This window comes from Polyodon spathula, chromosome 2 (genome assembly GCF_017654505.1).
Source record: "Polyodon spathula isolate WHYD16114869_AA chromosome 2, ASM1765450v1, whole genome shotgun sequence".
In the NCBI taxonomy this organism is placed as follows: Eukaryota; Metazoa; Chordata; class Actinopteri; order Acipenseriformes; family Polyodontidae; genus Polyodon; species Polyodon spathula.
In genome coordinates this window covers 89,848,998-89,867,698 of record NC_054535.1, presented here as the reverse complement: position 1 = coordinate 89,867,698, position 18,701 = coordinate 89,848,998, and the positions used below count along the sequence as shown (strand labels likewise).

Genomic DNA, 18,701 nt, shown 5'->3' with positions numbered 1-18,701 from the left:
TTTCAACCTGAAAAAAGAATCAAGGATCAGGGGTCATAAATGGAGATTAGACAAAGGGGCATTCAGAACAGAAAATAGGAGGCACTTTTTTTACACAGGGAATTGTGAGGGTCTGGAACCAACTCCCCAGTAATGTTGTTGAAGCTGACACCCTTGGATCCTTCAAGAAGCTGCTTGATGAGATTCTGGAATCAATAAGCTACTAACAACCAAACGAGCAAGATAGGCCAAAGGACGTCCTCTCATTTGTATGTTCTTATAAATGCAGCTTGGAAATGTGGTGAGTACAGATTTGATGTGGTTGTGTGGGATGAGGCTTGGGATCATTTTACAATAGGCTGGGAGGTAAAAATCTCTAGGATTGAAATTTAAATATTAGGTTGAATTAATAACACTGTAATTAAATATTACAGAACATTATTACACAACACCTGATTTAGCTGCAAGTCACTTAGATGAATAATTTGTTTACCTAAATAATATACAATGTTATTTACTCTGGATAGATAAATATGCTGTGGTTTGTGAAACCATGAAGCCATGATAATATATTCTCTCTATCCCTGTATTGGTTAACAATAATGCTTCCCCTAATGATTTGGTATAGAGTTCATTATGAACCGTTGTGGAATGCATGTTTTATTAAGGTTTACTTCATACAAATTGAGTTCTAAATAAGTGCAGTAATCTCTTTTGGTCTAAGTTAAATTAAATAACAATTCACCATTAATACACTTTTAGCCACTCTTCTTCAAACTGGAGACAATTTGAACATCTCCTTCTACAAGGACCAGATCTAAATTATAATTATACAGATTTGGCGGTTGTAAATAAGAGATTCAATTTGAGGTACTGTGTTGATGTATTTCGATGAATGTTGTAAACACATTTCATCATGTACCTTCATGCACTCTCTCGCTTCCCTGTGTCGATGCATGCTATGTTGATTTAATTAATCTACAGTATAAAGTTTACTATTGTAATATCATTGTTGGGCACATTGATAAAGGCACTTGACTTTGTTGTGCGTTATATTTTGATTGAGAATTCTATCCCCCAAAACTAATTATTAGAATGTTATGATGAAAACTGGGGAAAAAGTGACAAAAGTTTTCATGCATCAGAAATACACACACACACACACACATTACCTTTAGCTATGTTTGGCATGCAGACTTGAATGTGTTTCAGAAGCACTGCAAACATACCCTTCATATGGTGGGCTAAGTAATGGAAATGGGTTTTTTTGTATTATTTTTTGTATTATTTTCTCCCATCTGTATACTCAACACAGTTGAGAATTATATAAGCAAGCCTTATTCACATTTCTCATTTTTATGTTGATATAGAAGTAAAATGACAAGCAAGACGGTCAACAATCTTTATTATTTATGTCTGTCAAGGCAGTTGGTGGTACACTGCTATCACTGAAGCTGTGAAAGTGAATAGCAAATATCACAGTTGTGTGGTAGTTTGTCCAGACTATTTTCTAAATATACATATTTTTTAAAGTTGAGAGAACACATTCACATTCATCCTTGTTAAAAAAAAAACGGTTTCTGTATGTCAGTCTTGTTAAAATGCAGTGAATGTGGTATTCTTATCACTGTCTTACTGTGTCTTAACAGCATGTGCATGCAAAGCAAATGTAATACGACTCCCCTGTGCTACTGTAAAATATATGGACACCACACACATTATGATTTATACCAGGTATTAGCACATTGTCACTGAATCATGGAGATAGTATCACACATAAATCCTGTCAGGCAGGTATAGGTGACTTACATGTCTGTCAGCCAAATATAATAAGCATCATAATTTACTCTTTAAATTTTGCAGTAAACATACTATATTTCAGTAGGACCGTGTTACCTAATGGGTCAATAATTCAAGTTTTACAATACTAAATGTTATAGGCCTCTCTGAGAATGTTTTATTTTCATATGCCTAGCTAGTATCAAATCAATCACTGAGTCATTTAGGCTGTACTTGTGGCTTTATAATAGCAAGCATGGGTGAGACCCACCTCAAACACACACACAGAGGGTTACATAACCATTACATTACTTGAATAGACGATCTAGGAGTCTGCCTGATGCCTGTCTATCTCTCCATTTATTTTAAATAGTAATCAAAGAAAAGCCTGAAGCAGGCATATGCATCTAAAATAGTGTCACAGTTGGGACATATTTATATGGAATATTTTTAATAATATATGCTAATAGATGGCTTGGAGACCATTATTAGAAAGGAAACGGGGAGGGAATTATGGATGTCATGTGTATTAATAAGCAAAGCCAATATTCCTTAAATAATGTATGATACAAGACAAGGGTTTGTTTTCATAATAAATAGTTTTTATACCTTCACTACCTGTCAAAACATGCAGAGGCAACATAGTTTCAAGAAGAAGCAGTTCAATTATTGTTCTAAGTAAATTCTTCCTAGTATAGTTTTATTTTTTGCAAACAGATTTGCTTTAACCTTTACACATGCTTCAAAACAGAACCCGTCAAGAAATTACAGAACGTGTTTCAAGTTGATAATAAGACCTTTTGATGTGTCCAGTGAAGGAGGGTTAACCTAACAATTTAGATGCATTTCAAATTAAGATTAGAAGAAGGTTTAAGAAAGCATTTAAAATGGAAACCTTCATTATAAATACTAAAAACATTGTATTGACCCTGACAAACCAATGTTCCCCAGATCGAGTGGATCAATTCATTTATACAAACACTGCTGTTAGGTGCTTCGGATTATTTTGACTGTGACATTGATGTCAGATGGTGCCCGCAATTACAGTGAGTACAATTATACAAGAAAAGGCGATGATTGTAAGGAGTATAAATTAGGCAACTATATTAATGTACTTTATAATCGTAAATATTGATATATTTTCTTCCCCTTACATAAATAAAATGAACCATACCACTCCCGCTTACCTTGACAGGCAGGTTTATGTTGGTTATAATCTTTTCCAGGGGCATTTACATTTGCAGTCAGACAGAAATGACACTGAGCATAATGTAAGCAGTAGGACTTTACTTCTATTGGTACAAACAAAGAAGCTCTAAAAATTACTGAAGGAATCAAAATCAACATTTTGGGTGGGACTCCTTGCTCAGGGTGCTTAATGTCATGGAAACCCCTGCACTTTTTTTTTTTTTTTTTTTTTTTTTTGACATCCAAAGCACTGTGTTTTGCTAATTCAGTTTGCCTTTGACATGTTTCTACTATGTCTAGCACCTCTAGTATGTAGGGGGCGAAGCAGGGTTAAAGCTAGGTTGGCCTCATGATAAATGTCAGTAGATGGCGACTACCACAGTTGTTGGTATTGCCATATAGTACCATTATAACTAGACTACACTTTTAGCAAATAATATACCTCTAGGGAAGCCAAGTAAAAAGGAACGTCCTGTGGAGTTAAACTTGTTGGTACACAATGCTTTTATTGTTTTTGGACAAGTTGGCCATAACGTTATGTAATAATCTTTTCCAGGGGCATTTATTTCTGCATTCCCCAGAGTATTTCAGCACTGAGACACACTTCAGATTGCCGAATAGTTGGTTCAGCCTTTCTCCTTTTAAGGCATTTTTACTTGTGTAAAGGAAAGAACAGCAGGCTCTCCACAGTGTCAGTTAGCTAGGAGGAGCAGACAGGAGCGTGTTAGCATGCTTGAGGCCCAGGCTTTGCCCACAGAGCTTTACACTTGAGCATTTTTTGTGATAATGGATCAAGAGGAATGCTAGCTTTTTGGCTTGGAAACCAAATTGAGTTCTAGAGATTCAGTTACAGAACTATGGGGGTTTGCAGTGTAGAGAGAGGAATAGGCCAGAGTATTGTTTTTCAGTCTCAAAGAAATAATCTCAAAAGTGCAAACTGAAACCCAATTATGAGGTGTGATATTTATTCTAAAATAAATGGAGTCCTATTTATATATTAAAGAGGTTCTCAAAATACAGCTACTGTATTTGTGACAGAAAAACTCCTTTACAGCTGTACTGTTTCACATAAGCTTCTGGATAGAAATCAGTTCTGAACACTGCCAACTTGTGCTGTAATTAAATTGGTTTAGACATCAAAACCCTTTTTAAATTGAGAAATGATTGTAACTCAAACCTACAACTAGCAGAAAATAATATGGAATAAATGTTGTCACATTTGACAACATCAAGTTGCAAAGACTACATTCAATCAGAAATATGTTATCAAAATCTTACTTTGCCTTAGAAAATAATATACAGGATAAAGTAAGTCACACTGATGGGCAGTTAACAGTCTCGCATACTTTGTGAACACTACTTAATTGCAATAAAAAAAAAAAAAAAATAGATCAATGTTATCTTAGAATGCTTAAAGGATTCACAATAGTATTAATATATTATATTGTCCATAGATAATATAGAGTATCCACAACCTGACACAAACCTTAAGAGACTTAAAGGATCTTTAGATGTATTACAAAAAAACAAAGCAAAATAAACATGTCACATAATCAAAATGATGCAAGTAAAAAAAAAAACAACTAAGAAGCATTTATTTTTTGAAAGAATTATCAATGTGAAATGCATACAGTTCATCAGACCCCATTGTTCTCATTTTACTCTCTCACTGAAATGTATTATTTTACCATTTTTATAACAACCAAATTCAAAACAAAATACATACACTGTAAGGGTGTACTTCTAAGCTTTGCTTGTGTCGTTCTTGATGTCATGGGATTATCAACTAATATTTAGTTTATATTATATAGCGCCTTTTATAATGGACCACCTTCATGAAGTGCTTTACAAGATAATGAGGAACAATGTATAATACATTAAATACAGCGAAATACAGGCAATAGTACATTAAATACAAACAGTTTAAAAAAAAAACAATGCAAATACATTAAATACAGGCATAATACATTATATACAAGGCTAGGATGTGAATTCTAAACATTGTGGATGTGTGTGTCATGAAGAATTATACGAATAAGATGGAGTGAAAAACCTTTAATAGCGATTTAGACAACAGCTAATAACAGATATCAGGCTTGAAGAGCATTGAAAGCAAGAGAGAACAAGTGGGTCTTGAGAGCTGATTTGAAGGGGGCGACTGTGGGAGTCACACACACTAAAGCTGGGAGAGAGTTCCAGAGAGTCTGGGCCATGAAGCTAAAATACCACTCTCTGAGTGTGGTGTACTTTTACTTGGGTATAACAAGCAAGCCAGAGTCAGAGGACCTCACCTTGCGTGCAGGGACATAGTGGGTCAGAAGGTTGGAGAGATACTCTGGACCTGTGTGATGAAGGGCCTTGTAGGCAAGCAGGAGAATTCTGAAAGTAATCCTGAACTTTACAGGTAGCCAGTACAGCTGGGCAAGACAGGGGGTGATGTGATCATGTTTTTTACACCTCGTAAGGATGCTAGAAGCGGCATTTTGAACCAACTGCAATCAGTTTATGGCATGTGATGGAAGACCGCCATAGAGAGAGTCTGTTGCATGATCTTGGTTAGCGTCTTGTAAATAACTTCTTTCATTTCTTTGAGTGCTATTGGGAGGATCTCATCCAGCCCAGGGGATTTGTTTATTTTAAGAGCTCCTAGTCCTTTAACACTTCTGCCTCTTATGCTAATGTTATTTAAGGCTGGATAGGAACAGGATGACATGTGGGGCATGTTGTCGATATCCTCCTTTGTAAAAAACTTGTGAAAAGTAATAATTTAGTATATTTGCTATTTTTTTCTCTTCGTCTATGATTTTCCCATTTGTACCTCTTGAACATTTTAATGTTCTCTTGCTGTTATAATATAGGAAAAACTTTGCAGAGTTTTAGCCCCCTTAGCAATGTTCATTTCTATCTTGGCCTTTCTAACTTCCATTTTTATTTGAATTTGTTCCAGTTCCAAGTACTCGTTTTGTATTTTGTTCTTGGTCCCTTTTAAACGCTCTATAAAGTGCCTTTTTCTCTCTATATATATATATATATATATATATATATATATATATATATATATATATATATATATATATATATATATATATATATATAATTGATCTATTAAACCATTTTGGCCATTTTGTTTTAGATTTTGGTTAGTCTACTTTTGGGATGTAATTGTTTTGCGCCTCTAGTACTACATTTTTGAAAAACAGCAATCCTTTTTCTGTGGATGTTTTCTCTATTTTACTCCAATCTACTTCTGTTTCAGTCTCTGTTTCATTCCTTTATAGTTTGCCTTTTTAAGACTGTAAACCTTAGCTTTAGTTGTTACTTTTTGGGTTTTAAAAAAGACTTCAATTGCGACCAAGTTGTAATCTGAGTTTGCCAATGGTTCTGACCTCTGTTGTAGTTATTCTGTCTGTTATTTGAAAAGACTAAATCAAAGCATGCCTCCCCGTTAGTCGGTACCTTGACAAATTGCATTAGGAAGCGATCATTTGTCATTTCTACCATTTCAATTTTGTCTGTTGTGCTCCCTATCGGGTTTTCCCATTTTATACGGGGGAAGTTGATAGCCCCCATTTAATATGGCTTCTCCTTTGATGCATACATTTCTAATGTCCTTGTATAACAGATTATTTTGCTTGATGTCTGAATTTGACGGTATACAGCATGCCCCTATTATTATGCCCTTTGTATTTTTGTCCATTATTCTGACTAATATCAATTCTGCATGCCTTTTTCTTCTAGATTTAACACCTGGGCTTCAAGACTATTTTTGGATAGCGCTACCCCTCCACCTCTTATGTCCTGCCTGTCTTTCCTATTTGCAATTATTATATACGTCTCATTCACTCTCAGATAGCCAAGTTTCTGTAACACCTAATACATTGTAGTTACTTGTTAGTGCAGTAGCTTCACTTTCTAACATTTTATGTTTGAGACTTCTAGCATTTAGATTAATACATTTAAAGGTTATCTTACATGAGTTGTTGTCCTTGTTTTGATGTCGTCTCCCTTCTGTTTTTTTGTTGATTTCTCCTCCCTTCCTTTCTAGTTTAAATGCTTCTGAACCTCCTTGAGGATCCTTTCTCCAAGTAGATTGGTTCCCTTTTTATTTAAGTGCAGTCCATCCCACCTATGTAGATAGTCATCGTTGTAGAATGTGGACCAATGTACAAGGAAGGTGAAGCCTTCTTGTGTGCACCACGATTTTGGTCTGTCTCTTCCAATGTTGTTTGTACCGATGTGGACGACTTCTACCGGGTCATCTCCTGTTCGTTCTAGGAGCCTGTCCACATTCGCAGTGATGTGCGTGACATAGGCTCCTGGAAGGCAGCACACTGCTGTAGTAAGGGGGTCAGGTGTGAACTTGCATGTTTTTTCTCAATATGGAGTCCCCAACAATCATGACCTCCTTTATTTTTGCTGCTTGGCCTGTGCTGTTTATAGGGTTCAGGATGTTGTTCCTTTTATTCTCTTGATGTTGATTTGCCCAGAACAATGTACTGCACGTATCAGGTGTGTCCATGTTTTGTATGAACACTGTATTGTACAGAACATAAAATATAAACATCTGTGTTTTCCTTGCAGGATTTATTTATTTATTTATTTATTTATTTAAATCAAATACTTCAGATGAATTGAGAAACATCTTCTGTAATTCTTTTCAGGTAACAATTTTGACTAACACTGTGCAAACTTTGAAAAAATACAAGTCAAAATCTTGACAACTCAGGAGGTGGGGAGGGCAGAATAATTCATATTCAGTTTTCAAGGTGAATCTATAAAAAAAATACATGTTCAACAAGGTCTGCTAATAATTTTGTTGTAAAGTTACATTATCTTATGATTTAAAGTTTCACCTGAGAAGTTGTCATTTCTTTGCAAGGTTCGCATTTAATAGGAATCACTTCACACAACACCTCTTTTAACATTGCCAAGCAAATAAATAATGACGGCTTCTGACAACTTACTGCAAAAAAAAAAAAAAAATCTACTGGAGCTTTTGAAGATGCTACAGTTTACCAGCATTCATAGTTTCTAAAGATTCTTTGCAACAAAGAAAAGTAGCTGCAAGCTAACTTCCCATTCAAAAAGCAGAGCCCCTTTGTTGCTGGTTTCTTTTATCAGAAGGATTTCAATTATAACGGGCCATGCTTTATTTTAAGAGCACTGTTAGCAACTATGATTATTACTCAATACATTCCACCTGTTCTAAAACCAATGCTTACTGATGATAGGCTTCACAGCGACACTCAGGCCCTTTTCTCAAAGTTATCCATTTCAGTATATTCATTCAGACAAACAAAGGTAAATAATCTTGGGTTCCATTATTACCTTGTCACACATCACAGCAATACCATTATCCCTTGAGTAGTATTCTTTGCGCAAATTAACATTTGTATAAATCCAGAAAGACACACAATTATATATTAGGATATTCTTTGAAAGCTTATACAAACATGAAGCACTATAGAATGGAAAAATTAAGATTTGTATCCCATTTCATTTTAGAAAAGTGGATATTGCCGCATAGCGTGCAGATCATCAAGTGGCACGTGTCAAGGATTCAAACAGTGATGTCCAGCTGCTACAGGCCATAACCCTCTGGGGTTGCCCTGTCTGCCAGTATGTCTTATATAATAGGAAATAAAGAGCCTCAGAAAAGCTTTTGTCATCCTCCTTTTTGTTCTAAATGGTCAATGGTACTCTCCCACAACCTCATTCATTCATATGAAATTACTATCTGTTAGGTTTTTTTTTTTTTTTTTTTACACCACTACACATGCAAGCACAGATTGTTAGCATGCTGCTAATGTGCAGCTGGCACCTTCCAGCCTTGTAGAGGAGGAGCATTCAGCTTTAAGATGTCAAAGCAGCAAAAAAAATAATAATTACAGCCATGCCAGCTATCCCTCTACTCAGCTGCTTTGCCGTGCACATACATGGTCCGTGACAGCTAGAGCAGAGAAATGCAGGCAGCCGTCCAGTGACTGAAATGATCCTTCCTTCAGCACACAGTGCCTCAAACTGACTGGAGACTCCACAAGAGAGGAACTGGCTTCTGTGTTATTTAGCTCTCACTCACTGACCCTCGTTGAATAAAGCAGTGGCTCTGCATTTCTCCTTTTGTGACTACATTTCTTCTGTGTCCCCCTCTTTCTAGGATGGCTGAGGCAGAATTACACAAGGAAAGGCTTCAAGCCCTAGCAGTAAGTCAATAGCTTTTTATGTATTTTCTTAAAACTCATCTTTTTTTGCACTCTGAGACTGACCTGTGTACGTGTGAATTTGAAGGACACAGTTTAACTCTTATGATATTTGGAACACTAAATTATCAATATAGAATAGTGCATTGCTATTTGTTGTCTTTTATTCAGAATTTGGCTTGTAGTTTGTGGAGGATTTCTCTAAAAGAGGGATAATTTGGAACTAGTTTTCTAGAGTATTATCCAAAAAGTGATCACTGTTTCTTCAGGTATTTAAATTTTAGTTGGGTTAAAATAAAAATGAAGGAAAATTAAACTAAAACTTGAAAAAAGTGAAAGAGTAAAACTGGATGTACTAAGTAGCAGTAGGTCAGTTTTGTCAACAGTTACCACAAGAGTTAAAGAAACTTAAAACTAAATTTAACTCCAGTGTGTAATAATTTCTGATTCATATTGTGCTTTCTGATATTTTATATTCAAGTGCAAATTCTAAACTCATTTTTACTATAAAACATTCAAAAGGCTAATGGTTCAGAAATCCCCTTTAATAAATAAAAAATAAATAACCAAAGATCATTAGATATACGTATGTGTTTCTTCTGCTTTGATTTAAGTTTGAGATATATTCTAAACCGCATTTCCAGCCAATTTATTGGTTAGCACTAGCTTCAAACAATGGGAACATGAAAAGCTATGGTATAGGATAAGATAGAAATAACACATAATGCACCTGGGGATATTCAACATGTCATGTAGCCGAGAAGAAACCTAGACAGCACAAATAAGAGTAGTTTATTGTGAGTGGTGCTATTATTGTTAGTGGTGTGTGTTGACAAGGCATGCTTATATTTAGTTAGGATTGTGCAGGAAAATAGCGACATCCAATGTCTATTTTTTATGGATGATATATTCTTTTATAAACCTTTTTTAGTACATATGGCAGTATGTAATATTTATGCACCATTAATATTAAACATATTTTAGTGTTCTATAAGGCAAAAGTAGATCATTTTCATCCTCGCCAGCTGAGAATGCACTTATACATATCTGTTTTGGGAACATGAGGTTAAATAGAGTTGACAAACAATTCAAATATGCCCTGCTAGCTAACAGAAAGCTTTGGACAAGGCAAGGTATCTTTATAATTCACAGAGTTTATTTTTTTTAGAATAGATAGATACAAGTTCAATTATTTTAAGTCCAAAAGCCAAAGGCACATTTTGTGATTGGACAAAAACAAGTGTTACAGTACAAAATAACATACAGGTTAAATTACTGTTACAAATACTTTCTTGTTAGTTTTACACATTAAAATGGTTTTATTCCTTAAAAAAATACCTTTGTGCTTTTTTAAACTAAGTGTGAATATGGTGAAGTGCCTAAGCTACAATATCTTATAAATTAGTATAGGCATAAGCCACAATATATTATACAATGGTATAAATGTCACAGACTCAATGAGAGCATACAGCTGTTTGGAAAGCCCAAAGTTACTGGTCAATTAAAAACTGTTTGTTATTTATACAGCACTGTGTTCCTTGGAGTAATTAACAATTTCAATGTTATTAAAATGAGTCAGTGGACCAAGTTGTTACATTCTATATAGCTATGGACAAAAGTTTTGCAACACCTAAAATCTCAGGCTTAAGACAGCATAAAAACAAACAAACAAAAAAAAAAAAACTATATGAACATACTTTGGATCTTTTATTTTACTTAACATTATGTAATCAAAAGTCTACAAGAAGCCATAATAGTAGTACAATATTTCAGATTAGATTTTGAAATGTCACATTTTTCAGTTTCTGTCAGTTTTTCATTAAGTATATGGAAAGCTACAAAGTGATATGTAATTCAATATGTTAGCATTATTCAGCAGGTTTCATTCAACTTTATGAAGCAAAATATGTTAAGTATAGGGTGATGCAAAACCTTTGGCCATAGCTGTGCAATAAAATAAACTGCAATAGTGAAGAAAAGCTTCTCCCATCTGCTTTAAAGAAATGGGAGCATTATTAAATAAAATCTTTGAATAACAGGCTAACCCGAAGCCACATATGGAAACTTCTTTGTAGAACCCACCAATGTCCCAGCTGCAGATTAACTGATACCTAATATTCATATGCAATTGTGTATACTTAATTGGAAATATGCTCCATAACCTGAGGTCTAAGTAACATCCAAGCATTCCTTTCATTGGTTTTTATTGGTGGTTTTATTATGGTTCAAAGCCAAATGTAATATATTCTAGACAGAAATATGTGCATTTATTAGACCCTACAGACAAACTTAAACTTTTGGCAGGTCTTTGACACACTGTAGTCTAATCCTTCAGTGTTTCTTGGAAAGGGTTAAAAACCATTGCTCCCAGTAACTGCAGGAACTGTCTATTCAGGCACTTCATTCAGTTGAAGCCTGAGGGCTGCTTGGCTGTGTGTAACTAGCATTCTGATGTTTGTTTACACAGATGATTTTAATTTCAGAGCCCCCTTCCCCCAGTGAGAAGAGTTAGATGGGAGGGGATACAGTTAGTTAATTATAGCAGCAGCTGCCTGGCAATGTCTGCTGCCCCATGCAGGGGGCAGGACCAATCAATGGGAAAACTGAAAGGGCTAGCCAGAGTCTTCAGGTTTCATCTCTTATAACATTTCTGTGAACATGCTAGTAGGCGCAAGAGGAATTCAGGTCATTTTATGTCTCCCGCTCAGCCATTCCTTCCCAACCCCCCAATTCCCCTCCTGCTACCAGTTGTTCTATCTCAGTAAAAGCCTTCCACAGTAGTAAACATACTGAGTTACAAGGAACTGAACTGGTGAAAGTTATATGAAAAGATTGGCTTTCCTAGATAAAACCATTAGAAATGTTGGGTAAAATGCAATGGAATGCAGGGCTGGCTCAGAAGGAATTAAATAATTATGTGAGCGTTTAATTTGTGGTCCCCATGCCCTGAAAGATCGAGTGTCCAATTCTAAACCCCATGGCTGTTTTAAAACAACAGGTTGATTTTACTCACGCTCTACATGCAGCCAGAGTGCTCATTTTGAGCTTTGTGCTAAATCCACTCCATGAATGCTCATTCCAAAGATACAATATTCCAAACACTTCTCATTTACTGACCAAACCCTTGCATTACATATTACAATATCCTATAGTGAGCTTTGTCTACGTAGTGTTCTGTCATTTTCTAGCACTAATGTCTGACCCAGTGGTCATAACCTGTGACAACGGTTAGGTGTCACGAGCCTAAGGCAAGTGCACTTAACTTAAGACAAGGTCAGTTATCTACAGGTAATGACCCCTGTGGTGGATGATATTAATGCTATTATGAAATGAACAAAGGTATTTGTTTGTGAAGACATTTTTTAAGATATGTTTTTTGGTTAAATTTAAAAAATATATTTGTACTTATGAATCAATATTTCAAGATTCTGAAGTCTTTCAGAGGGAGTCTTCACATGGGATAACGATGATTCTCTTGTTACCTGATTGGTTGAGACAATCTCTGAAGTTTAAGTGATAATAATGAATTGCCGAAATGCTTGTGTGTTTTTCACTTTAGTTGTTTTATAAAAGCCTGATAGAATAGCTCAGTAATAAGGAATTGAGAGATTATATGCTATAGTAGCATTGTGAATACATCTGTAATAATAATATTGTACTGTATCAAGTTAGTAACACTGTGTGGTCAGTGTATTATTGGATACGTATAGCATGTGTGTGGCATTTCTGAAATCAGAGGCCTTGAAAATAAAAGGTAATTGAATTATGTTCCAGTATAGTAAGTCTTCTCTAGGGGAGAACTAGCAGTTATTTAAATTTCTCTTCCAAGGGTTTTATGTTTTCCTGTAGCAGACATATTGGCTAATTCCACTTAGTCTCCTTTTCACTCTCCTTTTTACTCCTTTTTGTTTTTTATTAATTAAACCTCACTATGACGTAGTTCTCTTTACATTCTAGTGTTATTGTAGTTCTGCTATTGGCCATCTACAGTACCTGTAGAAAGTCTACACCCCCTTTCAAAATGTTCACCTTTTGTTGCCTTATAGTCTGGAATTAAAATACATTAAAATATATATTTTTTATTTATTTATCTACACATCCTACCCCACAACTTCCAAGTGAAAAAATATTCTACAAATTTGTAGAAAATGAATTAAAAATAAAAACTGAAATAGCTTGGTTGGATAAGTGTCCACCCCCCTTGTAATAGCAATCATAAGTTAGCTCAGGTGTAACCAATCGCCTTCAAAATCACACACCAAGTTAAGTGGCCTCCACCTATGAAACTCCCATGAGAACGCATACGAATCAGGAGAATTTGTATGTTAGGAATTTCTGAGTTCAAAATATCACTATCATTACAATGAATGGCTATAGCTTGTAAATGCTATAAATTGCCCTGTCTTCAGAATTTAATGTGCTGTGCACCAGTTAGATTTTAGATTTTTTTTCTGTTTTGAGAGATTTTGGTTCTATTTTCCTATTGCTATGCATTCTCTGATGTAATGATTGTTTGTTATCTTGTGTCTCATTCATACTATTATATTGTGATTTTCCTCTCCAAATGATCTTTAATTGCTTTGTCTTATACCTGTTTAATTTCCTATATCCATCTGTGACTGGGGAGCCCATTTTCTTGCCAAAGGTATTATTGGGCCCTGTTCCTCCAATGTCTGGCATTTAGGCACTTGGCACACAGCTTCATTGCATAAACAGTCATCATCTTCTGAGCCTCTGGCTAACTTTCATTACTTAGACAATAACATGAATTGTCCCAAATCACACTGACCTACTCACCCGATTCTTATTCTGCAATAATCCAAAGTGTATGTGTGCATGCCTTTTGGTGACTTAATAGTCCAATACATGCAAACCTTTCCTTTACTTGCCATCTGGTATAGTCAATGTCTTGCAGAGAGCTGGGGTAGGGCTATTCCTTTTTAAAATTACCATGGATGACTTCCATATAAAAAGCTAAATTGCATTCATAAGATAACATCTACCCGTTGGCATACAGAGCTGGTCATGTTTAGTCATTGTACATTTTACCTTTTCTTTTCTTTGAAATTTGCAAATGATTTGGTTCACAAAACTGTGTTTAAAATATAGTGTGGCTTATAATATTCAGTTTTACCAAGATGGAGTGTCCTCTCCTAATCCCCAGGGTCCTAAAGCCTCTAAATTCTAATAAGAGAGTCTACTCCAACACTATGTATATAACTGGCAGCTGGCTCTTATATATATATATAGTGAGATAGCAGGGAGGGGGTTAAAATCCTTCCCTGCTAAAAACCTTGTGAGAATGCACATTTGGGTGTTATGGTGTTTAATTGGGTAATTGTTTTATTGTTTAGTAATCCCCTGCACCTGGTGGTAATTGTAAATTAGAGCCAGGTGCAGGGTATTTAAGAGAGGCAGCCAGTCTGTTCCAGGCTGCTGCTGAGAGAAGAGCCCGACTGTGTGAGTGAGCAGTCGTATTGAGGTATTGTGTAAGGGTGTTTTTGAATGTTTGTGGCAGGTAAACGGTTTAGCCGTCCTGCGTGATAGTTAGGTTCCCGTTTATGTTTAGTGAGTGCTCCAAATAGGAGCTAGGTGTTTGTTTTGTGTTTATTTCATTTGGTGTTTATTAAAAGTGCGCGTGAGCGCTGTTTTAGTAGAATCCTTTGTGTTGGGTCGTGATTCAGAAGGGAGAAGAACCCGTGAGAGCCTCTGTGGCAAGCAAAAAGGTGACTATATATATATATATATATATATATATATATATATATATATATATATATATATATATATATATATATATATGAGGAGAGAGAGAGAGAGAGAGAGAGAGAGAGTTTAATCCTATCAGATTCTATAGTGGGGCCCCAAGCTTTTCATAATTATACAGTAGCTCCTCGCTAAACCAGACATGTTTGTCCGACATAAGGAGGTGTCAGGTTTAAAAACAGTACAATAAAATCACACACACACACATACATTTACAGTTCTCAATGTATTTGAAATATAAATCACTGCTCTGAAATAACACTAATATGTTTTGGGTAGGCTACACATTACATTATGTAAAAATATATATCTGTGCAGTAGGCCTATAAGTATACAGTACAGTAGTAAAATCAAATGAATATCTAGCAGGCGAAGAAAATCTTTTGGAAGTTGAAGCTGGGTGATTTCCTCGTTTGTGCTTTCTGAGTGCCATCAGTCTACACTGCCTAACATCCCAAGGAGGGCAAGTGGCTGAGGTAATTTCTTTGGATGAAATGTAAAACCGAGGTCCTATTGTAAGTGATTCTACAGCAGCAGTTGTGATGCATAGTTCACCCCTTAGTCTCTGTAGGCCATTTTAGATAAGTGTCTGCTAAATGAGTAATTTTTATTATTAATAATAATAATAATAATAATGATGTTGCTTATTGCTTTTCTAAGAGTGTTATTCTGCTCTTCCTCAAATGTATCCCTGTCTTTTGCAGATACAACTTTAATTCTCCGGCCATTGTTGTTTGTTTTGATATTGACAGTGTTTTGTGGTCTTCATGTAATGGTGGTAGAGTTTGTTTTTAAAAACTGATGTTAGCAGTTTTATAATCAACCTTATTATACAAATGTCTTTGGCCACAACTGTAAAACACCCAAGTTTAAAACACCAAAAAAAAAGTGTGACTGGTTAAGCTGGTGGGATTTTTAGCCTTATGGAGGATATACAGTACTAAGTTAATTTGCTGAATTACACCACGTTAAAAATAATTATGGTTTCTCATCGCCAGACCTATAGCAGTGAAAATACCATTAAATTCATGAAAATGTTAATCTACCCAGCTAAAGGCTGAACCAGTGTGGGGCCTTCGGTGACCTTTTTAACACATTTAACATCTGATTAAACTCTATCAACCTCTAAGAAATCTGCTTCCAGTGACTTCTGTGAGTGGTTAAAATGGATCATTTAAAGAAAAGCCTTCAGAAAATTATACATTACACAATAATGCAGTACACAAATAACAGTTAATCAGTTTGAAGAATGAGCTATAAAGGTGCTCAATACCGAAGGACCAGTACAGTTCTGCAGTGTAAAATAGTAAGAGTTACATAAGAGCTAGTGGATGTCTCTGCATGTTGTTTACAATATTGTGAGCAAGGCAATGCAAAATGGCAGCAAAATCAAAGATTTTTGACCAGACAAATTTAATAAGTGGTCTTCATTGCAATAATGGTGATACATTTTTTTACAAGTTTTTCTTTTAATAAAACCATCAGACTCTACTGGGTATGTATTTCTGAGAATTTGACTTTATTAGTTTGTAATTCAGAAAGGTAGAATGTTGATAACATTATCTAAATTAGGACAGTCCCATGATAAAGCTGAGAATAATTTAGAAGTCACTGCAATCAAATGGGTGTATTCACACCAGCAGCGAGCTACGCGAGCAATGTCGCTTTGAGAAAATTTTGCGTAGCTAAAATAGAACCTGTTTCTATTTTTTTTTTTTTTTTTTTTTTTGTCGCATGGAATGAAACTGACCAATCAGAAGCAAGGTTAACATCTTTGAAACACATCAAACACACGTCTGGTGACTTTGCTCGCGTCCAGTGAGGATACAGCTTAAGATTATTTCTGCAAAGTATAGTCTCATGACACTGATGACTTTGACATAATCAAATATTGGACGTGTCAATGAATCTCTTATTTTTTAATGTTGCTTATTAGGCATATGATTCACTGAATTGTTCTTCAGAGCAGTGCTAGCACAGTCTTGGATCAAAGCAATGAAGCAACATGATACTAAAATTGTTTTTTTATGTTTCCCCTAACTTTTTTTGAAGTTTTAATTTATTTATTCATATTTTTTATATTTATTGGTAGGGGAAGTTGTATTTACCTGTATGGAGTGATTGCCTTCAAAGGATTTATAAAGTTTGCTGAGTCTCAAATGAATGTCATAGGATCTTTAATGTTACAGTGTATATAGACAGACCCTTAGTTTAATGTCTAATCAGAAAGGGCAGCAATTGGTTTTGGTTGAGCTATGACACAAGGAGAAGACTCCCTTCTGCTGAGCCACTAACACCACTCCCTGTAACCCTTATTACCCCTACCACGTCCAAGAGCTCGCCAGGACCAGCCCTGCTTCCCCTGACATATGACAAGATCACACTCTGAAGAGGTACAGCTTCAGGCTTTATATCACTTACCTAAAATAAAAAGTGAGAGTGCCCAGAAGTACAGAATCAATTTCTGTTGTTTTTAAATCTTTTCAAAGAGGGTCCAATTTAATCCTATATAATGGGGTAGTGCAACAATGAAGTTTAATCAAAGCATGTTAGAAGCTTATTTTCCATCCACATACAGATCCCACAAGGCATAACCTCTAGAGAAGAAATACATTGCAGTTCTAAATTAAGTTCTGTGGTATTGATTTGTTTTCAATAGTCATTTTACAAATCTCAGAATACTGTAGGAAGACTCAAGAACTGTACATCTGATTATTGGCTTATATTTCCAGGCCAAAAAATGTTCCACAAACTGACTTTTCCCAAAGATTTCAGTGTGGAAAGTATTCTTCCTAATCAAAAGTACTCAAATCAAAGATTCCAGGTTTTACAATAGACATTCAACTAAACCCCATCAAAAAAGCAGTGGTGCAAGGTGTTGCACCTTAAATCTGTTACAGTATTACAACCAGTTCCTTCAAATCCATTTTGTTTCCTCTTATACTACCCTGTATAATAGTCAATTGTGTATTTCTTGTGTGTGTCTCCACAGTATTTTTAAACATTTACATGGTCTGTCTACTCAAACCACGGCAGTGGTATTTGATGTAGTTGATGATTTTTATGTTATCAAATGTAAATAGTTCTCAAGAGTTTTACATATACAATAATTACCAGCATAAATGAGACATATTAATGTTGACAAATACTGCCTTTCTTTTTCATTATCGTTTACACTTTAGTGCATTGAGCTGATGACAGTAAGACTATTTCAGCAGAACTTTAACACTAAAACTAGAACGTACTGTAGACCAGGCATCACAGTGCAAGATTACGTTATATAGCTAACATACAACAATAAATCATAACTTATTTGAGAAAATGTATTAGTCTGATGTATCAGGTCAGGGAACAGTTTTTATCAGGCTTGTTTACCAGAGTGGTTTATTTTTAATTTGATGAAAACCAGACCTTCACGTATGAAGTAGTTCTAAAGCGTTTCAAGGACACTGTTTAATGGCTGCTTTCCAACAAGCTTCCTAAAGTTGCTGATTGTTTGGCTCTATATTTAGGGCCACTGTGAGATGACAGTATATGGAATATCCAGTTGTTAAAATGTCACTGTGGCAAAGTGCCCCGCCCCTGTGTGTATTTTGTGTTGTATGTTGTGTGCTAATGTTGGTGTATAGTCATTTGTACACGGGATATAAACGGGTTTGTGTAAAAATGTATATTTGTATTTAGGCACAAGGATTTCACAGCACTTCACGTGCAAGTAAAATAATATGTGAGCATGGGAATTGCACGTTTAATTCATTCACGTGCAGTTGTACCGAGACTCCAATTGAA

At 35.4% G+C, this 18,701-nt stretch overlaps 1 protein-coding gene across 1 annotated transcript in view; it reads left to right on the top strand.

Moving 5' to 3' along the window:
• The first annotated feature begins 206 nt into the window (after positions 1-206).
• The window catches only part of LOC121303422 (A-kinase anchor protein 2-like), a 143,892-nt gene continuing 125,397 nt past the window's right edge, over positions 207-18,701 (top strand). The window contains exons 1-2 of the mRNA XM_041234128.1: positions 207-280; positions 9,104-9,149. Coding sequence (XP_041090062.1) covers positions 276-280; positions 9,104-9,149 — 51 coding nt within the window. The 5' untranslated portion in view covers positions 207-275. The remainder of the gene's footprint in view (positions 281-9,103; positions 9,150-18,701) is intronic.